This window comes from Muscardinus avellanarius, assembly GCF_963383645.1.
Source record: "Muscardinus avellanarius genome assembly, chromosome: 16".
In the NCBI taxonomy this organism is placed as follows: domain Eukaryota; kingdom Metazoa; phylum Chordata; class Mammalia; order Rodentia; family Gliridae; genus Muscardinus; species Muscardinus avellanarius.
In genome coordinates this window covers 61,192,494-61,217,402 of record NC_137802.1, presented here as the reverse complement: position 1 = coordinate 61,217,402, position 24,909 = coordinate 61,192,494, and the positions used below count along the sequence as shown (strand labels likewise).

At 41.0% G+C, this 24,909-nt stretch overlaps 1 protein-coding gene across 1 annotated transcript in view; it reads right to left on the bottom strand.

Moving 5' to 3' along the window:
• Window positions 1-24,510, bottom strand: part of CEP112 (centrosomal protein 112) — a gene marked incomplete at both ends in the record, with an annotated part of 477,771 nt that extends 453,261 nt beyond the window's left edge. Inside the window, 3 exons of the mRNA XM_080714112.1 lie at window positions 17,329-17,507; window positions 20,167-20,357; window positions 24,405-24,510. Of these exons, the coding sequence (XP_080570238.1) occupies window positions 17,329-17,507; window positions 20,167-20,357; window positions 24,405-24,510 (476 nt within the window). The remainder of the gene's footprint in view (window positions 1-17,328; window positions 17,508-20,166; window positions 20,358-24,404) is intronic.
• Window positions 24,511-24,909: the final 399 nt, after the last annotated feature.

The following is a 24,909-nucleotide window of genomic DNA, read 5'->3' as shown; positions in this document are numbered from 1 at the left end:
CTGACAACCCAAGTATTGGCCAGAATGGGAGCTACAGGCACTTTCATGTCCTACCAGTGGGAATGTGAATTAGTACAGCCACCTTGGAAAACCCTTTGGCAGTGTCTAAGACTGCAATTACACTTCTACATCAACACTCAAGAAAATGTGGACATGTGTGCACTAAAAGGCATGTTAAAGAATATCCACAGTAGATCTGTAATAGACAAAAACTGGAAGCAGGCCAACAGCCCAACAACAGTAGAGTGAAGATATAGAAGCTGTGATGTATTCACATAGTAATAAAAACAGCCATTTCTAAATGCAACAATATGAAGCAACCTCATGATGTAATGTTGAACAAAAGGAGCTAGAAACAAAAGAGGGCATACTTTCTTTTTTTTTTTTTTTTTTCTTTTTTTTTTTGGTGGTACTGGGGTTCCTGGAAGCCCTTCTACCTCCGGGCTACACTCCCAGACCTATTTTTACATTTTTATTTGGAAACAGGGTCTCCTAAGCCAGCGCACGCGGCTGGCTTCGAACCTGCGCGATCCTCCTGTCTCCGCCTCCCAAGCGCGGGGATTACAAGCGTGCGCCACCACGCCCGGCTAAGAGGGCATACTTTCCCAGAACAGTGAAGGCTAATCTGCGCTGCCAGAGCGCAGAGGGCCTCCCCTGGGGAGGGAGAGCGGCCGGGGTGAGCCAGGGCGCGCTCTGGAGAGCGGGCTGTATCTCCCACCTCGATCTGGAAGATGACTTCATGGATGTTTTTGTTTTGTCAACTTCATCAAGCTTTGCACTTTGATGTGTCTTGCCGGCCATATACTTTGTGTGTCCTGCTGTGGATACGGTATACTTGGATTTTTTTAAGTTTACCACAAGACGAAGAATGAATCAGCTATACTTATTAACATAAATAAATCTAAAAATGTGTTTATGTTATGTTAAAAATTTATTAATATTAAAAGTAAATCTCAAAACAATATCCAAAGGAAGAAAACATGAAAAAAGAGGGGAAGGAGGAGAGAGCAAGGGAAGGGAGAGAAGAGGGATGAGGAGAAGAGAAGAGGGAGAAAGCGGATAGGGGGAGGAAGAAGAAGCTGGCAGAGGGAACAATGAAGAGGAAACGAGGAGGAGAAAGGCGCCAAGAAGGGATTGTCACTGACACCGAGAAGGGAAGGTCAATGCAGGAGGGGACCCGAGGGCTGGTGGGATACCAGAGCTGTTCCTTGGCTAGGGTGAAAGTGTAGAGATGTCTGTGCCACTGTTGTTCCTTAGTCTTTTAGTACATGTGCATTTTATACACTTGTTACCTGTTCCCTATGCTTCACAGCTGTAAAATACATTAAGAGTAATATAACTGAGCCGAGCATGGTGGCGCACACTTGTAATCCCAGGCCTTGGGAGCTTAAGACAGGAGGATCACAGGTTTGCAGATAGCCCCAGCTACTTAGTGAGGCCTTCCCCAACTTAGTGAGACCCTGTTTCAAAATAAAAAAAAGAAAAGAAGGCTGGGGATAGAGCTCAGAAGTAGAATGTCTCTGGGTTCGGTCCCCAGTACCACAATATAACTCAAAGATATAGGTGATTCGATAACTAAAACTAGTGCTAACTTTAAATTTTATGTCTTCTCATATATCTGAGCAACAGGTTAATACTATATATCCCACATGCAGAAGAGTCTTCCTTGGGTATAACTGCTAAAAAGTTTTGTGAAGCACAAAAATAAATAGCAATTTTAATATCAGTAAATTAGTAACACTGAATATAAAAAGTGACTTCTGTGATTCATACATATATGTTAATTTTTCAGAGGAAGCTATATTAGTAATAAAAAGGAAAACAAAACTAAATGAAAACGAGATGCTTAACAAAACTAAAAACTTACTTCAGATCTACAAGTATTTTAAGACTTCATATTCCTTATATTTTTTTTGGGGGGGGGTGGTACTGGGGGTGGAACCCAGAGGCTTTCTACCTCCGGCCAATACTCGCAGACCTATTTTATATTTTATTTGGAAACACGGTCTAAGTTGCAGAGAGTCTCACTAAGTAGCTGAGGTTGGCTTTGATCCTGTGATCCTCCTGCCTCAGCTTCCCAAGAGTGGGGATTACAAGCGTGTGCCAACACACCCAGCCATATTCCTTATTTCTTTCTTTCTTTCCTACTTACTTACTTACTTTATTTATTTATTTATTTATTTATTTATTTATTTATTTTTGGTGGTACTGGGGTTCCTGGAAGCCCTTCTACCTCCGGGCTACACTCCCAGACCTATTTTTTTACGTTTTTATTTGTAAACAGGGTCTCCTAAGCCAGCGCGCGCGGCTGGCTGGCTTCAAACCTGTGCGATCCTCCTGTCTCCGCCTCCCAAGCACAAGGATTACAAGCGTGCGCCACCACGCCCGGCTTAAATGTGTTGTTTTAAAGTAAGAAATAGCCGGGCATGGTGGCGCTCGCTTGTAATGCCCGCGCTTTGGGAGGCGGAGACAGGAGGATCACTCAGGTTCGAAGCCAGCCTCAGCTACTTAGTGAGACCCTGTTTCCAAATTTAAAAAATATAAAAATAGGTCTTGGAGTATAGCCTGGAGGTAGAAGGGTTTCCAGGAACCCCTGTACCACCAAATTTAATAATTTAACAATCAAGTTGGCATGGTGGTACATTCCAATGTTTGTGATTATTGGGAAGAATCTCTGTACTTGGGAACATTTAAGGAGAACCACAAGTTCAAGGCCAGCCGCAGCAATTTAGCGAGGTCCTCAGCAACCTAGTGAGACCCTCTTTCAAAATAAAAGATAAGCGAGAATGGTGGCATATGCCTACAATCCCAGTACTTGAGAAGCTGAGACAGGAGGATCAAAAGTTCAAGGCCAGCCCCAGCAAGTAGGACTCTGTTTCAAATTTAAAAAGTAAAGGACTGAAAGAGTAGCTCAGAGGTAGAATCAATTCTAAGTACCACAAAAAATAATCTGCCTCTGAGCTACAATACAACCCAATTCCTATTTTTTTTTTTTTACTTTGAAATATTGTCTCTCTAAGTTGTGAAGGGCCTCACAAGGATGCTGAGGCTATTGTCGAACCTACGATCCTTCTGTCTCAGTCTCCCAAGAATTGGGAGTACAGGCATGCACCACTGTACCCAGCTCAAATTTTTTTAATATTAAAATAATTAATAATAATAATAATAATAATAATACATAAGCAGAAGCAGGGGCAGTGTTTTAGAGCTCAGAGGTAGAATGTCCCTGGGTATAAACCCCAGTACCAAACACATATGAAAAAATAAACAATCACAACTGTTTAATATTATTTGACAAAATAAAACTTATTCATGAAATAAAGATACTATTACAAAAGTCTTAGCAATTAAAGAGAAATAAAAAGAAAAAGTGACTAAATTTGTCAAAAATCTGACTTACTAGGGGGAAAAAAATGTATTCCTACAAGAAATCTAAAGCGCCATGAATTTCACCACTCTTCCATCTCAGTTACAGAATTGCTGCCACTTGGCCTTGACTTGGAGTAAATACCTGAAATGTTGAGAGTTAGTGAGTAGCAAAGAGGTTTACGTTTATGACAGTGTCGTGTTTTACTGAGCACCCTAAGCAGTTTCCCCTTCTCACTTACTTAGTACTCTGATGCCCACACCTCAAGGTTAAGTGTCCATCAGAAAGTGTATCAACGATGACAAATTAATCAGAATTGTTACAAACTAAGTGTTCTACCCAAACTAATTGATGAAAAAAATTAACAACTTAAGTGTTGGGGAGAGATCCTCTGAAAGCCAAGACTGATCAACATAAGAAGGACTAAATGTTGCTGGCAGGTCTTTCTTCATCCTCCAGAAGGGCGCGGCCTGTGGACTGCACACAAGCGCACGGGAGACGGGCCCTCGAGGCAGAGCGGGTTATACGCACCAGCACCCAATTCCTACTCCGAGTTGCCACCTGGACCGAGATCAGGCCGGCAGCTCTCCATGTGGGAGGGCAGGTGTTACAAATGCCCAGCGGAAGGCCCAGATCTAGACCTGCACTGGCCGATACACTGATGGCTAGTCACACAGGACTACTTACATGGATTAAAATGAGAACATTTGTGCTGCTACATCCCAAGTGCTCAGCGGTCACCTGCGACCAGTGGCTATGATGCTGGAGAACACAGGAACAGAGCGTGACCACGACCACAGCAATTCTTAGTACACAGTGCTGCCGTAAAACGGACCTTTGCCAACACATGGGGAGTGTTCTTAAATGAAATCAACTACTTTTGTGAGTAGTATTTAAGGATGTTTTAATACATGCAATCATAACCACACTTATGCTGATGGACATAAAGATTCCCTAAGAAGGAAAGGTACTGAAAGGCTTCTTGACAAATACACCCAACAATTTCAGGACCAGAAACTATTTATAGTGTTAGTGGCATTCACACATAAAAACAGTTTAACATAGTGAAAAATTCCATTACGGTTTGTGCACACTGACTAAAAATTGAATAAATATTTTTAAAATAAAATGTGTTTTCTCGCATAGACCATGTTCAACCACAAGTGGGTTTCATTATACTTGATCACCACCTGCCGGCCACATTATAAACTGCACAAGCAAATGAGACACTAGCTCTCTCCGGCAGATTTTTTTAAAGGGCATGTAGATTACTAGCTTTTTGCCACACTGCATTCCTGGAAAACCACGACATAAGGAGGATCACTGTAAAGCAAATAACATTTCCATAAGGCCATGAGAGTGACCAGATTCTTCAACCCAACTAAAAGTTGGCATCGAATAACCTATGGGGAAAGTTCATCAAAGCAAAGATGCGAACGCTATAGTCCTCTCCAACCACTTAAAATAAGGCACGTGTTCTCCACGTGCTTCTCATGGTAATAAACACGTGTACTGTCTAGGTGGCCCAATATAATCAAACTTTATTAAATGAACCTAAATATGATACAGTAAAAAGTAATATAGTTAATAATTCTATTCCTAGAATCATCAAGTAATCCAGATAGCCACTCCTTATAAAGTGGCATCTAAAAACATCTTAATAAATGCCTGATTTTCAGCAATAAAGTCCTCCAGCATAAGCAAAAGCAGTGGCTTCTTCAAATGTGAACCAGTGTTCGCCGGGCGTGGTGGCGCACGCTTGTAATCCCCGCGCTTGGGAGGCTGAGACAGGAGGTTCGCACGGGTTCGAAGCCAGCCTCAGCTACTTAGTGAGGCTTTCAGCAACTTAGTGAGACCCTGTTTCCAAATAAAATATTTAAAAAAAAAGGTCTGGGAGTATAGTCCGGAGGTAGAAAGCCTCTGGGCTCCACTCCCAGTACCACCAAAAATAAATAAATAAATAAAATAAAAATAAACAAATGTGAACCAGTGTTAAAGACTTGGGTTGATTCAACATTGCTCCTCTTTACCCGCTCCTAGCTCCTAACTTTTAATCAAAGTTTCAAGAAAAGGCTAAGTGCCATTAATTTTTTTCCCATTTTTCCTTATACCCAAACATAACTGTTATTTTGAGGTAAACTATCAGATCTCATCATATATCACTGAAATTTCATAAAATAATAACAAGCTGCTAAAAAGAAGCTTTCAGACATTTTTCAGAGTTGCACAAGAATACAACCTATCACCTTTGTGTCCTGTCTTTGGGACATATCATTAAAGGAATGCAAAGATGACATGAACTAAAGCCTAAATATTACTTGGCTTCAAATGTGTGGTGTAGCCAAATGTAAACCACTGGGGCCAGCCACTGATCTTTCTACCCTGATAAGGTACTTGTTGCGGGCATGGTGGTACATGTCTGTGATCCCAGTACGTGGGAGGCTGAGATAGGAAGAACATGGATTTGAAGCCAGACTCAGTAAATTAGTGAGACCGTGTTTCAAAAGGAAAAAGAAAAAGGGTTGGGGTGGAGCATGGAGGGAGACGGTCCCTGGGTTCAATCCCCAGTATAAGAAAAAGAAAAAAAGATTCTTGCTAAACTATTTAAATAAAGAGTCCTACAAGTCCTCTTTTCAAATAAAATATTACCATTCTTCTGACAGTGTGTAGTAGTATAATCAGACCTTTCTGCATAGGCATTAGTTTATTTTTCTTGGGGAACAAAAAATGATTCTTAGCAACTAAAAATAATTAATTACCACTGAAGTTTAAGATAACACTCTAAGGGACAGATAATCAAGGGAAGCAAAGGAATGGCCCAACGACCCGGCAGCAAGGCCCTGGGTGAGGTCTACAGCAGCGGTCACCACACCAGTCTTCCTGAAGCCATGAGCATCTCTACAAATACAAGAGGGCCATGCTGCCGACATCCCAGGATTACGAAGGGAGCCAAACAGCGTAAGAAGACTTCTAGAACAGAACCTAAAGATGCAGGAAGAGTCCATAAATGGCACAACGTGCCTCATATGGTTTCTGCTTTAACAAATTAGCAACAAAAGGAGAACCCACATACATGTCGAATATTTATTGGGAAGTTTTCATTCTCATATTTAAAATATATATAACATAATATACACACATATATGGTACTTAAATACATTAATTTGCATCACTAATGTTCAATTTGTATGCCCAAACATTTTAATAAAATGGTGTTTTAGAAGGCAATTTTTTTCTTTTTTCTTTTTTCTTTCTTTTTTTTTTGTGTGTGTGTGTGTGGTACTGGGGGTGAAACCCAGAGGCTGTCTTACCTCCAAGCTATACTCTCAGACCTATTTTATACTTTATTTGGAAACAGGGTCTCACTAAGTTGCTGAGAGCCTCACTAAGTAGCTGAGGCTGGCTTCGAACCTGTGTGATCCTCCTGTCTTAGCCTCCCAAGAGCTGGGATTACAAGAGGGCACCACTATGCCTGGCTTAGTAGGCAATTTAACAGTATTGACCAAAAAATAAGTGTGTGATTACTAAAATTAACATATACACAAATACAAAAAGAATGGTTTATCTTTATGCTCTAGACAAGTCCCACTCACTAAAGGCAACAAACTATCTTTAACAATTTCATGTGTGGCACCAAAAGTATTCAGCGCATATGTGCACACAGTATCCATAGAGCCTCTTTAAAACACACAAAGAGGCCAGGAGCGGTGGCACACGCTTGTCATCCCCGCGCTTGGGAGGTGGAGACGGGAGGATCGCGCAGGTTCGAAGCCAGCCTCGCTAGTTTAAGAGACCCTGTTTCCAAATAAAATATAAAATAGATCTGGGAGTGTAGCCTGAAGGTAGAAGGGTTCCATCCCCAGTACTACAAAAAAAAAAAAAAAAACCCACACACACAAAGAAATATAAGTTTACAATATTTTTATGTACCTCTTTTTAACTTTGTAAACCTTACAAATCTTGCCATAGCAACACATGTAGATTTTTATACCAATTCACAGGATGCTGAATCAACTCATAATCCCACCAGCAGAACAGTCCCTCTTTTAGGAATCCATACAGCCTAAAACATACGCAGCCATGTAAAAGTTATTCTTGATATTGTACCTAATGCACCGGCATCCTAAAAGCATGGGCCAAACTAACAGCCAAAGTTGTTTAAACCCATACCATCCCTGTCTTCTCACAGACATGTGGAAATCATATTATAAACCCTACAACCACAAACCTCAACATCTGTGTTTAACTTCCTAGCCAAAAGGAAATGCCCTCACAGAACAACTCCCCAGTGCAGTGAAAGGCGAAAGGCCTGCAGTGCCTGCCCCTTGCTTCAGTGCAGTGAAAGGCCCGCAGCGCCTGCCCCTTGCTTCAGTGCAGTGAAAGGCCCGCAGCGCCTGCCCCTTGCCTCTGCCTCTGGCCAGCCCTGGTGCTTCCCACGTGGCCCTGCGGGCCTGGCCTGGCCCTGCCTTTTAGTAACTGAGTAAAAGACTCTTCTTTCAAAAGCAGTTGCTCCATCTTACAATATCTCATTAAAACAAATTCTAGGTACATTTTAACACAAGGCGCACAATGGTGTATAGGAGAATGCTAACTAAGGCATTCTTTATAACAATAAAGAATTGAGAGCAGAAGATACTGGTTAGAGCATGTCCACGGTATTGACTATTATCTCTATGCAAAAAGACTACACAGATGACATGACAAAGGCTTAAAAAATAGCTGAGTGAGCTGGGTGTGGTGGCACACAGCTGTAATCCTAGTACTTGGGAGGCTGAGACTAGAGATCACAGCTACTTAGTGATGCCCTCCGCAACTCAGTGTAACCCTGTTTCAAAATAAAGAATAAGCCGGGCGTGGTGGTGCACGCTTATAATCCCCGTGCTTGGGAGGTGGAGACAGGAGGATTGCACAGGTTCGAAGCCAGCCGCACTGGCTTAAGAGAAAGAAAGAAAGAAAGAAAGAAAGAAAGAAAGAAAGAAAGAAAGAAAAGTAGGGCTAGGGGTGTAGCTTGTAAGTAGATACCCCTGGATTCAATTCTTAGTACCATAAAAAAAAGTTAGTGAAAAAAAAGCAAGTCACAAGTCAGAATATATAAATCGATTTACAACTTTTTGTACTGAAAATTAACCCGGAGGTGTTAAAGCTATGAGCTATATCCCAGGCCTATTTTACTTTTAAATTTTGAAACAAGGTCTCACTAAGTTGCTGAGGGTCTTGTTAAGTTGCTGAGCCTGGCCTTGAATTCTCCTGTCTCAGGTACTGCAGGTGTCTTGCCACCAAAGCCAGCTCATAATTTTTTAATGACATAAGGGCAGGTGTTGGGTTGTAATAATAAGGCACTAAATTGTTGATGGCAACTATGTTTCACAAGGAAAGTGAGAAAAGGAGAACACAAAAAAATTCTGACTTTTTGCTCTACAGATTTCTGTATTGAGGTTTTTACAAGCATGTTTTGTATGGAGATTGCATAATTTTCTAAAATGAAGATAAATTCTGTATGGGTCACTGTTATGGTAAGACACAGAATGTCCTCTGAAGAGCTCAGGTATTAATGTTCAGAGTTGATGTAATTGCCATAAGGATTATAATCTCACCAGTAGATGAACTACAACTGAGAATGTTGACCAAGACAGAAATTGGTATCAGAAGTGGGGTCACTGCTCTATCTGAGTCTGGCCCTGTGTTTCATGAGTCTTTGGAACTGGCTTGTGAGAGTAAGCCAGAAGGGCTAGGATGCCGACAGAAAGGCCGGTGGTAGAGACTGTGCTCCTGATACCTCAGAGGCCCAAGAGACTCCATAGGAAAATGAAAAAGTGGCCACACATGTTACATGTTGGCAAAGAACTTATTGGCAAGTTTCCCTTTTCCTGAAACTTTGTGTGAGGCTGTTAAAGATGATGAGCTGATTAAGCTGACAGAAGAAATCCCAAAACAGCATAGTATTCAAACTGCATTATGTATAGTGATTTGGTGTTCAGCAAATCATATCACAAATTTCAGGAGCAGAGGGCAAACCAGAGAGACTTTATACATTTGCAGATTGGCCAGAAAGGCATAGAGTAGTATGGTGAAAGGAAATAAGACAGCTCAAGGGAGGTGGAATGTTTCACATAGAAACAAAGAAAGGAATATGGTCCTGCAGTTTACGTCCAAGCTAGGGGCCATGAAAACAAGGGCCCAGCAATGGTGGCTATGATTGAAAAGGGCCTCATGGTGGTGGCCAGAGCTGAGCCATGATTGAAACAGCATCTACAACTGAAAAGGGCCCAGGGGCATTGCTTGAAAAGGGTGTGACTACCTTTTCTGCAGGTGGTCAGTTTGGGCACTCAGGTAATGCTGGCTTGGCTAAAACAAAAGGGGTTCTGAAATCTTTCCCCAGGATTTCAAAGGAAGGCCTGGGAAGCCAGGCCATGTGTGGTAGAGAATCCCTGCAAATGAGCCCACACACAGTAATTGGTGAAGCTGTGAGAGTAAATAAAACAAAGGTTACAAGAAAAGTCCCCAAGATTTACAAATGTCAGAAACATGGAGTGACCGTGAGGAAAGGCTGTAGGCTACGCGCCATGGAGCTGGGCTAGATGAGCCAGTGGCCACCCACTGCAATCAAGCCGGCCACAGTGGCAGGGCTGCTGCGGCCCCACTGAAAGCGAATCTCACCACCATGTGCCTGGATGCCAGAAATGGAACTGCAGGATTAAATGCTGGCCCTGCTGGACTCCAATCCCAATCTGGTCCCATTCCTCATTTCTATGATTCTATTCTTCCCTTTGGGACTGCAAATGTTTACTCTATGCCTCTGTACATTGGAAGCATCTATCTTAGTTTTTATTTTCTTTTACAGGGGCTCATAGCCAAGAGTTCACCTTGAATCTCAGAAGAGACTTTAGGACTTTTGAGCAATGCTGGAACTGTTGATACTATGGACATTCTTAGAGATGAACTAAATGCATTTTGCATTCTGAATGGGTATGAGATCTTCAGGGGTCAGGGATAGAATGTTATGGCCAGGTACAGAATGTTCCCTCAAGAGCTCATGTATTGGCAGGGGTAAAATGTTAGGGTCAGATACGGAACATCCCTGGAGAGCTCAAAGTTGATATGATCAAGTCATGAGGGTTGTGATCTCATCAATAAACCCACTGTGACAGATTCACCAAGTGGTACCCTAGGCAGGGGGATGCCTGGTGGGCCTCATGAGTGTGCTATTGCCTTTGAATCCCCTCACTTGCCTTCTCTCTGCTTCCTGCAACCATGACCTGAACTCTGTGGACCCGACCTGATATGGACTGAACTCCAAAATCTCCAAAACTCGTAAGTAAATAAAATCTCTCTTCCTCTGACTTGTGTGGTCAGTCATTTTGGATTATAGCACTGATAATGTTGAACAAAACAGTCATCTATTGCTGCATAACAAATTATTACAAATGTAACAGCTTTAAACATACATATATTTGTTTCATAGTTTCTGTGGAGCAAAAGTCCAGACACAGTTGAGTTAGATCCTCTGCTTATGATCACATGTGGCTGCAATCATGATTTGAGCAGAACTGGGTTCTCATCTGGAGGCTCAGCTAGGAAAAGATTTGTTTCCTTGCTGCATGGTTGTCAGTATATGATTCATAGCAGCTGCTTCTTCAAAGGCAGCAAAGGGAAGACAGCAAGACTCTAGAGTAAGTCTGCTAGCAAGATGGGGGTTTATATAACAAAATGTAATCACAGGAGTGGCATCTCGGCACCACTGCCATATTCTATTGGTTAGAAGCAAGTCATAGGTCCTGCCCACACTAAAGGGGAGGAGTCTGTGTGAGGAACACCAGGAGGAGAGTCTGGGGCCCACCTTAAAGTCTGTCTACCACAAGGTAGACATCTCAATGGTAAGCATCTGTAGAATTACCAGAAAGCTAAATCATATTGATAAAGTCCAGGGTCACAGAACTAAATGAAATTAACCAAACTTTGTATGGGTAAAATCTAAGTCTGTGATCTCCTTCATAACATTTTATAAAGTCAATGCTCTGGAGTCAAATATAATTAAAGTATATCATTGTCAAGAAAAGAGCCAGATATTTGACATAGAAATGCAATAACAAGCTTAGAAAAACAGAGCAACACAGTTTGGATCAGTGGTTCTTCTAAGAGAACATGAATAACAACATGACCTTAAACTAAGAAATATGAAAAAGGAAAGTAAAGGAGAGAATCCAGAGTGGACTTCTGAAGATGTCTGGTGTGAAATGCTAAGTATACTAGTATATGATGTATATTTGGTGGGGGGAAAAAAGCATGATAAGAGAGATAGAATATGACCTCATACTACTTCTAAGGCGTGTGGAGCGAGGCTACTACCATATCCTCCAGGAAGAACGAGGGTAAAGGAAGGTGCCATCTCTGCTGAATAGAGGGTCCTAACAGAAAGGCTTCAAAAGGACTCAGCATCTTTAATAATATAAAAAGGCTAGGTACAAACAGCATAATCCAAAATGCCATTAGAAATACTTCACATACAAAAAGGTCTAAGTAAAGCAGGATTTTATAAAGTGATCAAAAAAGAAACACTAAGGGGGAAAAATCTTTTAAGATTAAAGAGGTTTTTCAAAGGACAAGTTGAAGTGGCTGTAAAATTTATGAGGCAGCATTAAACTTCAGTTCTAAGTAACAATAAATTATTCACTATAAAAACATACATGTGTCAAATATTATAAGCCTCTTAAACTTTTTAAAACAATTTCTTACAGAACTGATGAGAGGTATGAAGTCAACATTAGTAGATACTAACTTTTTCATTAGCACAGTAGGACCACTCAGAGTAAAAAAATAACTTTAAAAAAGTTACATCAAGAAAGAAACATGAGCAAACCATTTACCACATGTGACCTGAAAGTAGACATTATGCATTTGGATCTTTAAATAAGTTTGTTGACTTTAGCTAAACTAAATGTTAATTTGCCTTTTTATTTTTTTTTTTTTTTTTTTGGGGGGGGTGGTACTGGGGTTCCTGGAAGCCCTTCTACCTCCGGGCTACACTCCCAGACCTATTTTATATTTTTGAAACAGGGTCTCTTATTAGAACCTGCGCGATCCTCCTGTCTCTGCCTCCCAAGCAGGATTACAATCCTGAGCCACCAAGCCCGGCTTAATTTGCCTTTTTAAACACCTTCACATATGTAAAGCTACAAACACCTCTTAAGCAATCTACATGTGAAATAAATGTTTAAATCAAATTGAAATTTTAAAATCAATCAAATTATAAAGTTAAACAACATAAAGAAACAAAAGATGCCCTGAGAAGTCTAGGGTTTTGCATCCTTAAATACAAACTAACCTTGCAAGGCATGGTGGCGCAGGCCCAGAATCCTAGTACTTGTGAATCCTTTTGAAATAGGAGATTCACAAGTTCAAGGCCCGCCTCAGCAATTCAGTAAGATCCTCCGCAACTTAGCAAGAACTTGATTCAAAATAAAAAATTAAAAAAGAGGTAGGGGGGCAAAGCTTGGAGGTAGAATGGCCCTGAGTGTAAACTTCAATACCAAAAATAAATAAATTACTATTAGCCCCTACAGTAATAATCCAACATTTAACCAAAAATACACGGACGTCCTTCCCAGTTCCCTCACTGTTTTACATTCCTCCTCTCTGTAGGACATATCCATGATTCCTTCATGTCTTCTAAAATGTATCCTCTCAACATTTTCTAAAAGTTAAATTAAAAGATCCTTTAGACTATATCCCACAATACATGCCTCAAAGTGTCTTTGCTATAGCTGGGCATGGTGGTGTACGTCTGTAATCCCAGGACTTGGGAGGCTGCAGCAGGAGGATTACAGAGTGGAGGACAGCTTCAGCAAGGAGTGAGACTCACCAATCTAGCGAGATCCGGCTTCGGGCCAGGGATAGAGCTCGAAAGTAGAATGTGCCTGGGTTCAATCCTACTACAAAAAGAGGGGTCTTTGCATAGGTTAAGCTAAATATGTCAAGGTGCCCAGCACAATGCATTCACTCATGCACACGTATGCACGCACTCACAGAGCAGAAATGCTGATGGGATTCCTAACACGTTCCCCCACGGTGCTAGGAGCTGAAAATAGACCGTCAACAGGACAAACACCGTTCCCACCTCGTTTACAAGCCAGTACAAAGAATCCATATTAAACCTGTGCACAGAGATGAATGCAGCAGAGGAGGAGAGGTGGAGCACTGCCGTGGTCGGCAGCGGCACCCAGCTGACCTGGGATTCGGGCGCGCTCTCTTGGAAGCCGTGCGATCTCGGGACGGGACGCACTGAGCAGAGCACGGAAGCCCACTCTGCCCCTCGTTGTACGAGGGGTCACTACTGCCTCGTACTCAAGGCACTCTTGCCTGAAAATCCGTTCAGTGATAGGTGACCAACAAAAAGAAGTCGCCTGTTAAAAATGTAGAGATTTTAATGTGGCTTCAGTGTCCAGAAAAACCACTGAGTAATAAATGAAGTATAGTCTCGATCCATTTTCTCAAACCCACCCGATGTGTCAAGGAAGAAAAAGTTCCTTCACCTGGACAACTGCAAAACGTCAAGTCTGTGTTGTATCCTAAACCCTCTCTTACACACACCCCAACCTCTGCAAACGCTTGTATGAATACACAAGAGTGCCGTGCTGAACTTATCCATGTACTCCCCTCTCTCCATTCATCCAAAACAGTGGCCGTAAATCAAATGCCTGTAGGACCCAAATAGGTAACAAATGAATGACGGCACTGTCAGAGACGTGCCATCCCCCCTCCTTCCTGTGCCTTTCTACCTCTGAGCTATATCCCAACACTTTTTTACTTTTACTTAATTACTTATTTGTATTTTGAAACAGGGTCTCATCTTCTGGAAAGATTGCTAGCTTTCTAGTTTTTAAGGAGGAGCCAGAAAATTGAATGTGTGTGTGGAGGGGAGGGTGCTGGGGATAAAACCCGGGGGCATTCGACCTCCAGGCTATGAACCCAGCCTATTTACATATTTGGAAACAGGATCTCACTGTGTTTCTAAAGCTGGCTGCAAACCTGCAATCCTCCTGTCTCAGCCTCCTAAGCACTGGGATTATAGGCATGCTCCACCATACTCAGCTGAAAATTAGATTTGGTATAAAATTTCCTGCTTGATAGCTTTGACAACTCATTCAAAATTCTTTAAAGACACTGTGTAAATAAAAAAACGACCCGTGTAATTCATTCAGTCCAAAGAGATTACCAATTTTTAGTCTCTGGTATAAACTCACAGTTTCCTAAGATATGTGCCCTCCTATAGTGTAAACTCCATATTCGTTACACCTAGAAAGGAACTGGAATATAGCTGGACTTTTAACAAGTATTTTGGAAAATAATGGATGGAATTTGCATCCAAACTAAGAATTGTACTTTGCTTTATATGTAAACTGCAACCTCTTATACCTTTGATTATCTAGGAGTACAAAAAATAAGTATTTAACATCACCTCCTACAAACTTATCTACTCATTCTTCTTACTCTTCCTAATATGTCTTTAACTCTATCACCTCTTCCTACATTGCTTCTCCATTTTAATTTGTTTCCCCTTTCTAATAAAATACTGTGACAAGCTCGAGCTCTTACTTTGCGCTCGGGTCTGAGACTCTTCTTTTCTACCATAATATCTCAGGTACGAAAAACACATAACCATAGTCACCAACGATGGAGATACCTCAAATTACTAATAACATGTCTACAAATTATTAAGGAATAACCACACTGAATGTAAATGGCCTCAATTCCCCAATAAAAAGACATAAAGTGGCAAAATGGATTAAACACCAGAATCCATCCATCCGCTGCTTATAAGAAACACACTTTACAAGTAAAGAGAGTAACAAACTCAAGGTAAAGGGCTGGAGCAAGGTAATTCATGTTAAGCAGCCATCCTAACAAATGTGAAGTGGTATTTCACTATAGTTTTTATTTGTATTTCCTTAATGATTAGTTATATTATGATAATGATGAGTGATATTCATGTGTTTATTGGTCATATAAAAATCTTTAGAGCCAGGCATGGTGGTGCACGCTTGTAATCCCCGCGCTTGGGAGGCGGAGACAGGAGGATCACGTAGGTTCGAAGCCAGCTGTGCTGGCTTAAGAGACCCTGTTTCCAAATAAAAAAGTATAAAAATAGGTCTGGGAGTGTAACCCGGAGGTAGAAGGGTTTCCAGAAACCCCAGTCACACACACACACAAAAAAAAAAATTTGGACATTCATTATCTATTTTAGTCTTTTGCCTATTTCTAAATTGTATTGTTTGCTTTTATTGTTGCTAATTTTTAGGATTTCCATTTGGATATTAATATACCTTCAGATATAGCATTTGGAAATACTTTATCCCATTCTATCAGTAACTTTTATTGTTTACATTGTCTTTGGATGTACAATATTTTTCTATTTTTTTATGAAGTTTGTTTATCCTTTTGTTGCCTGTGCCTTGGAATCATATCCAAAGTCCAATCACCGCCAATTTCTTTTTTTTTTTTTTTTTTTTGGTGGTACTGGGGTTCCTGGAAGCCCTTCTACCTCCAGCTACACTCCCACAGGCTACACTCCCAGACCTATTTTTATACTTTTTTATGTGGAAACAGGGTCTCTTAAGCCAGCGCGGCTGGCTTCGAACCTGCGCGATCCTCCTGTCTCTGCCTCCCAAGCGCGGGGATTACAAGCATGCGCCACCATGCCCGGCATCACTGCCAATTTCAATGTTGTGAAGTTTTATGACCCTGGTTTTCTTCTAAAAGTTTATAGTCTTAAGATTTACATTTAGGTCTTTTATCTATTTTGAGTTAATATTTGTATATGGTGTTAGGTAAGGGCCCTATTTTATTCTTTTTCATGTAGTTATTATTTAATGAAAAGATTACTATTTCCTTCACCAAATGTTTTTGGAAACCTTGTCAAAAATAACTTGACCATATATGAGAGAGAAAAAAACATCAAAGTTAATCAGGAAACCAAGCATGGGAAGGAGTGAGGGAGAGGGAAGGGTTGGGAGTTGGGTAGGGGCTGATTGGGTGATGTGTGCGTGTATATCGCCACAAGTTTTTTATCCCATTAAGATGTATGACTACAATGCACCAATAAAAATTTATTCAACAAAAAAGATAATAAATAAACCAAAAATATTATAGGGGACAAGAAAGATTCATTGTCAACAGAAACAAGTTTCCAAAATTATAATCACCAAGAGCAGGGTGGGGATGAAGTATGAGGTGTGGTGCGTGTCAGCTGATATGGCCCGATGCATTAACAGTTCAGCAACAAATGCTAATGGAAAAATAAAAATATGGTAGAAGCTCAAATCTATCCCCCTCAAAGGCCCAAAATACACTGCAACCGTAATGACAATATAGTTCAAAGTCAGCTGAAATATACTTAAAAGTTAGCTGACAACTTAGGCATCTATTTATATTTTCACTAAAAATCCTATTTATTTAATCCTTGTCAAAAACACAGATCAGTGGAGTTTATGTTTATACCTTTATTTCATTAATGAAGCAAATACTGTTCAGGGAAGGGAAAAGGACAGATATTCGAGCATATGATTCAAGATGGAAATACAGAGTAGTATATTTTGTTAAAAGTCATGAAAATGTTCTTCATTGATGCTTGCCATAAAGGAAAACACAGTTATGTTACATAAAGATTCTCAGGAACCACCTTGCAAGCAAATAATATAATATATACACATTTATGTACATATGAAGAAAAGAAACATCTATATATATGAAGCTAACAGACACTCACAAAAGTACCTTACAATGTAAAATAATCTTGAATATAAATGGAAAAGCCAAACTGTTATTTTACCTATCCAGCCCTCAACTGCAGCAAAAATATAAAGCTAACCAACTCCTTACCATTAAAAAAAATTTCAATATATGAACCAATTCCAAAAACAGGCTAGATGACGAAAAACATTCAAAATCCCATTTTCCCAGCATACCTGTGGGCATCAGGTGGAGACAGCGTCAAAGCATTGTCTGCCCCAGAAGCAGCCCTCCACGACTCCAGGTGCCTGCCCTCGCCTGTCTCCAGCTCCCCAGTTACCCAGCGCAGGGGCCTCCCAGGACTCGGACTCGAACCTTCTGTTCGTGCTGGGTTTGGTTCATCAAAATAGATGGACTGGTTTGTAAAAATGAAAAAAATTATTCTCTCAAAATGTACTATAAAGAAACACCTACAACTTCCATTAAGTTCCGAATTTTAATAGCCTCTTAAATACTCAAATTCAATTACATACAAATATGCAAAAATGTATCCCATAACGCACAAGTTATGATATACTAATGAAATGGATAACATTTTATATTTTCCCTATGCTCTACTATATAAGAAATCTGAAAAAACTTAGGTAACATTAATCTGATAATAATTATTTATATAACAAAAGTCATTTTGGCATTATGAAGTATTAAATGGAAAGGTTTTTATTTTTATTCATTTAGTTATTTTATGGCACTAGGGGTTGAGCCCAGGGGCATTCTACCTCCAAGCTACATCCCCAGCCATATTTTATGTTTTATCGTGAAACAGGGCCTAAGTAGCTGAGGCTGGCTTTGAACCTGTGCAATCCTCCTGCCTCAACCTCCCAAGTACTGGGATTATAAACGTGCGCCACCACACTAGGTGGAGAGATTTTAAATTATGTGCCACTCTGTTTCTTTCTGTAACCATTAATCGTTTTGCACATACACACACACACAATCAGTGAATGGAGAAGTCACAACAGATAGAAAGCAGAATTAAATGAGGAAACCCTCGATGAAGTGGGAACCACAGAGGGCGAGACCTGGGCTTAGTTCTGGCCACACTCCCGAGTGGCTGATCTCTGGGCCTCCACATCATTTGTTTGTAAACTAAAGCCCTGCCCTTTGATTCCAGAAATTAAGTGCAAATGGAAAAGTATGATACAGTATCTTCATCTGAATGTGCTTCATGGAACTTTCTAAGAATGGCATTCATCCATTTATTTCTCTTCAATTAGCCAGCCTCCTGATGATGCACTTCTGAACATCGCGGGCCTGCCTAGACACCTGTGCTTCTCCAACACTACACAGAGCATCTTCAAGGGGTTATCCTCTGGAGAGAGGGGACAGGACCGTCGGTGGCAGATCATACATGCAGAACAACTCTGTAAATGAGATACAGCAGCCTTCCCCCCCACATTTTTACTTGCCATGGTTTAGTTTTTTGCAGTCAACCATAGCCCAAAAACATTACATAGGAAATTCCAAAATTAAATAATTCAATTTTAATTTGTGTTTAATTGAGTAATGTGACCCCCACTATGGACCCCACTATGTCCCGCCAGATATCTTCACACCGTAGACACGACCTACCTACTAGTCATTTAGCAGCTGTCTCCGTTATCCATACAATATGAAAGATTCAGTTCTATCCGCTATTTCAGGCACCCAGTGTGGGGGGTCTTAGAATGTGTCCCCATAGATAATGGGGGACTACGTGGTCATTCTACTGTCTAATCAAATAACAAGTCACGTAACCACTATGCCAAACACTACTGATCCCAAACAAAATGCACACTCACTTTAACATACAGAGCAGAACAGCATTAAAACCTTTGGCATTTTGCCACCAACAACAGGAATTATCCTCTAGTGTGTAGGGCTCCATGTGATTAAACTTTGCCTTAGATAATTGATGAAATACACGGAGGAAAAAAATCTTACATTACAGAAGAATTTAAGTTCATTTAAAAAAACAAGTTATATCCGCCGGGCGTGGTGGCGCACGCTTGTAATCCCCGCGCTTGGGAGGTGGAGACAGGAGGATCTCGCAGGTTTGAAGCCAGCCTCAGCTGGCTTAAGAGATCCTGTTTCCAAATAAAATATAAAATAGGTCTGGGAGCATAGCCCGGAGGTAGAAGGCCCCTGGGTTCCGTCCCCAGGACCACCAAAAAAAAAAGAAAAAGTATTCCTAATAGCAAATCTCAGCGCCTCGCCTCGTATTCTAGTCAGATTTCTCAAGCACTCAAATCCCACACAAACCATGCCTTGTGCGTGTTTACAAGAAACACGACAGTGACAATTCGTCAACCAGACGTCATCATAACTGCCTGGCCACAAAGGCGAGGATAATAGTGAAGTTAAGTGAAGTAGAAAGAGCACTCCCGAAGCTCCACCTCACTACTGTCGCCAGAGAAGAAAGGAGCCCACACAGGATTCCAATCCAGCTCTCATCAACTTTAAAATAATCTATATGAAAAAGTTTTAAAATAGAATTTGCTAAGCCAGGCGTGGTGGCGCATGCCTGTGATCCCAGCGCTTGGGAGGCTGAGACAGGAGGATCGCACAGGTTCGAAGCCAGCCTCAGCTACTGAGTGAGGCTCTCGGCAACTTAGTGAGACCCTGTTTCCAAATAAAGTATAAAATGGGTCTGGGAGTATAGCCCGGAGGTAGAAAGCCTCTGGGTTCCACCCCCAGTACCACCAAAAAAAAATAGAATTTGCTAAAATATTACTATGAAATTTAATAGTAAAAGAGTGAATTTAATAGTAAATTTAACAATATTAAAATTCACTTTTGTTTTTACAAATATTATAGAATACAAATGAATAAATCAATAAGGATAGACCCCTACGAGCTAATACCAGTTTTATACTGAAAGTGGAAAAAACTGAATCAGCGAGAAGAAAATATTTATAACTAATGTGTTTACCTAGCACAAATAACCTAAGAGCATTACCGTTTCCAAAAGGGATGATAAATTACACACACTTTTAAAGAAATGAATCGACACCCTTGTGCTCAGTGAGACTTACCATGTAGGAAGGTAGCGTTTTTAGCGTCCCGGGCTCAGGGCGGTGTGTGAACGGGCCTTCCAGGACCCCTCGCTTGAGCATATGCAGCAGCAGTTGGGCATAGAGGTTCCGATTCCTCCTGCCCATCACTCCCGAGCCTGTTCCTGAAGGCTCGCACAGCTTTCTGATCCAAAGAGCACACCTCTGCCGCTCTGTAAGTACGTAACAACTATCAGAAACTCGATTTCTCAGAAAACACCTAACTACAAGCACCTAGGATGTATCTGCTTTTGACTAGAATAAAGCTCAGCACATTTCTCCTATAAAGCTCCAAACTGTAAACACTTTAGGCTTTGTAGACGCACATGTGATCTGTGGCACCGCACCGCGAGAGCAGTCACAACCCGTTTGCAGACAAACAATGCGGCTGTGCCCATAAAACTCTACAAAAAAGGTGAGCTGGAACTGGCTTACAGGCTGCAGGCCTCCTGTCTAGAATTTAACATTACTAATTAATTAGCAGTTGGGCGAGACAAACATAAAGGAATATTTTCACTACAATAAAATCTTTGGATTGCTATAAAATAAATTTCGGAGACAAAATTTTGTACCAGGCATGGTGGCATACGCCTGTGGGGCAGGCTAAGACAGGACAATGGTAGGTTCAAGGACAGCCTGAGCAACATAGAGGCTCTCAGCAACCTAGCAAGACCCTGTTTCAAAACAAAATAATAGCCGGGCGTGGTGGTGCATGCTTGTAATCCCTGCGCTTGGGAGGCAGAGACTGGAGGATCGCGCAGGAGACCCTGTTTCCAAATAAAAATATACAATAGGTCTGGGAGTGTAGCCCAGAGGTAGAAGGGCTTCCAGGAACCCCAGTATCACCAAAATGATGATGGTGATAATAATGATAATAATAATAATAATAATAATAATAATAATAATAATAGGGCTGGGGTGTAGCTCGGATATTTGAATGCCTCTAGATTCAATCCCCAGTGTGTGTGTGTCTTTCTCTCCCTTTCTCTCTCTCTCTTTCTCTCTCTCTCTCTCTCATACACATTATTATTTCATATCTCTAAAATAACTTCAGATATATTGAAAAATCTTTTTGTGCTTTTATCTATACAAACCTAAAAGAAGATAAAATGTAATCTCTTATTTAGTGAATATTTTATACTTACCCTAAAATAAAATCCAAACATTTTGCTTATTAAAGCCAATAACGTCCAGGGATTTGTACTTGGTTTATTTAGTTTTCTTTTAACATCTCTAAAAATAAGCGAGTGCTATTTACATGTAATTTCATAAAATAATTATTCTCTTAAAAATCTAGCTAAAAAAAGGTTAATCCATGTAGAATGATCCGTGACACTGGATTGTTTTAGGTCTCATGAAAATACTCTGATATTAATTTTTTTATCAACCTAATGCAAATTGAGGATTATAAATCTAACACAAATCTAAGTCTGTCCTAATCTCTTAGTTTATAAAGGTCATATTCATTTGTTGTTTACCTACAAAAACCACTAAGGCTGGATTTACCACTTTGCAAATCTCACTAGGTATAAGAACTCTGCCTCTAAAAAACTGATTTATTTTTTGCTTTGGAAATTATATGATCACAGAACAAACTTTATGAAATACTGAATGTTCATAGTACAAAAAGAAAATACAGAAGTACAAATAATAAACTTAAGTTAACAGTTTTTCAAGCTATGTTTTGTTTTGTTTTTTGTTTTTGTTTTGGTGGTACTGGGGTTCCTGGAAACCCTTCTACCTCCGGCCTACACTCCCAGACCTATTTTTATACATTTTTTATTTGGAAACAGGGTCTCCGCCTTCGAACCTGCGCGATCCTGTCTCCGCCTCCCAAGCGCAGGGATTACAAGCATGCGCCCCCACGCCCGGAAGCTATGTATTTTCTACATGTCCCAGAGCATACTGAAATCTATATAATATTCAACCCAGAACTTAGTAAAACTTGGTTAATGAAAATAATTCAATTCTCTACTTAAAAAGAAAACACAGTGCCAAAAATAGCATTTAGCTATCATAAGTTATAACTATCTAGTTCCTGAATGGAATATGAGTGACCACATGTTCATTATGACTTAATAATTAAAAAGATCATTGACTGCTCCAATACTAACAGTGTGTCATGAACCAATGATCATAACTAAATCTATGCATCTAAAATTGATTTTTTTTTTGCAGCACTGGGGATTGAACCCAGAGGCATTCTACCTCCGAGCTATACCCCCAGTCCTGTTCTTTATTCTTCACTTTGAAATAGGGTCTCAGTAAATTGCGAAGGGCCTAAGTAACTGAGGCTGGCCACAAACCTGCGATCCTCCTGTCTCCCAAGTATTAGGATTACTAGTGCGTGCCACCATGCCCAGCTAACATTGATTTTTAGAAGAAAATAAAATATGAAGCCGGGCGTGGTGGTGCATGCTTGTAATCCCAGCATTCGGGAGGCTGAGACAGGGGTATCGGGGTTCGAGGACAGCCTCAGCTACTTAGTGAGGCCCTCTGTAACTTAGACTTAGTGAGACCCTGTTTCAAAAAAAAAAAAAAGAAAAGAAAAAAAGAAAATATGAGACACCGTGCCCAGCTAAAATTGATTTTTTTTTCCGGTCTAGGGATGGAACCCAGGGGCATTCTACCTCCAAGCTACACCCCCTGCCCTATTTTTTCATTCTTTATTTTGAAACAGGGTCTCACTAAGTTGCAGAGGGCCTCACTAAGTAGCTGAGGCTGGCCATGAACCATGATCCTCCAGTCTCAGCCTCCCAAATGCCGGGATTACAAGTGTGCGCCACCACGCCCGGCTATAAATTGATTTTTTTTTTTTTTTTTTTTTTTTTTGGTGGTACTGGGGTTCCTGGAAGCCCTTCTATCTCCGGGCTACACTCCCAGACCTATTATTACATTTTTATTTGGAAACAGGGTCTCCTAAGCCAGCGCGCGGGGCTGGCTTCGAACCTGCGCGATCCTCCTGTCTCTGCCTCCCAAGCGCGGGGATTACAAGCGTGCACCACCACGCCCGGCTATAAATTGATTTTTAGAAGAAAAAATATGAGAATGGTTTGATGTGAAATACATTTATAATGGGAAATTTTAATAAAAAGTTTAAATCATCAGACTAAGACAGAAAGACAAAAATGAAACTGGTAAAGATCAGAAGAGGCTGCAGCGTAGAATCATCACTAAATACTAATTCAAACAGTGATGAATGAGACACGAGCATGAAGTGTTCATCTGAAGAAGAACAGAGGAAGGAACACAAAGTTACCGTCCGGCAAGACAAGAAGAGAGGAGGGAGAAAGCTGAAAGGCGGGCCCTGCCGCGCTGCCCTCACTGGGGCGCAGGCTCCCGAGGGGCGCCCGCACCACGGAGGGAGCCCGGCCGCCCCCTCCTCCTGACGCTGCAGCTTCCTGAGCAACCACCCAGCGGTGAGTCACTGCCACACTCGGAACAGAGTCCCCGGGCACCTCAGGGCACAGGAACTTTGGAAAGGTAAGAGCCATCGCTTCTCCACCCCACTCCAAACCCGGCACTCAAAGGCTGCCCGGCCGGATTTACCTTTCCATCCAACTTTATGCCTACTACGACTTAGAAACCTCCTGGCCCCACCTCAAATTCTCTCCGAGTGCTCTCTGACGCCTTAAATTATGTGGAAATTTTCTAACTTGAGACAAAGACTCTCCTAAAATCAGAAATGACAGGCCAGGCATTGGAAACAAGAGAGCGGCAACTCAATCTTACTTGGCTCTATTCAGTCAATCAGAAGGAAGTCAATGGATCCTTTCCTGCTTCCATAAGCAGAAGGATCACAGAATAGTGGCTCCTAAAGCAGAAGAGATTTCCACAGGGAGGAAAATGCAATTGTAGCTAACGTTAGAGGTCCCTGCGCTACAAGCTCAGGACATGTTTGAAGCGGTAACACAGTAAGATCTTTTTAAAAGGCTACGGATGTAGCTCTGTGATGGAATGCTTGTCCCACATACAGTGAGGCCCTGGGTTCAATTCCCAGTTCAGCAAAAAACAAACAGAAAAACCCAATACGATCGTTTCACGGCTTAGAAAACACTGTCACCAAATTTTCATTCACCCATGAGCAGCTCAAAATAAACAATCAATGGCAAAAAATAATTACAAAAGTATTCCAGCTTTCCATTTGTAAAGTTCATTCATTTAGCTAAATAATATAAAAAACTTAATTTTAAGAATCTAGTTTTTTAACCAAATCTTACCTGACCTATGGGGTAATTTCAGAACAAAGGGCTTCATATCTACCACAAAGTGGTCAAATTCTGCATCCAGCTTCTCCCACTTTTCTTCTTCACTTTCCATTTCCATAATCCAATCTGTAAAAGATTTAAAATTAAACATTTTAAACATTTAAAACTATTATAGTAGCTGGGTGTGGTGGTGCACGCTTGTAATCCCAGCATTCGGGAGGCTGAGACAGGAGGATCGCGGTTCATGGACAGCCTCGGCTACTTAGGCCCTCTGCAACTCAGTGAGAGTTTCAGAAATAAAGAAGAGAAAATAGGGCTGGGGGTATAGCTTGGAGGTACAATGCCCCTGGGTTCCATCCCCAGTACTGAAAAAAAAAAAAAAAAAAAACCTACTGTACCTGAAAACTACAAAACTGAGCCAGGTGTGTGGTGCGCGCCTGTAATACCAGTACAGTACCTGAGAGGCAGAGACAGGAGGGTCACAGGTTGGAAGCCAGCTCAGCAATTTAGCAAGGCT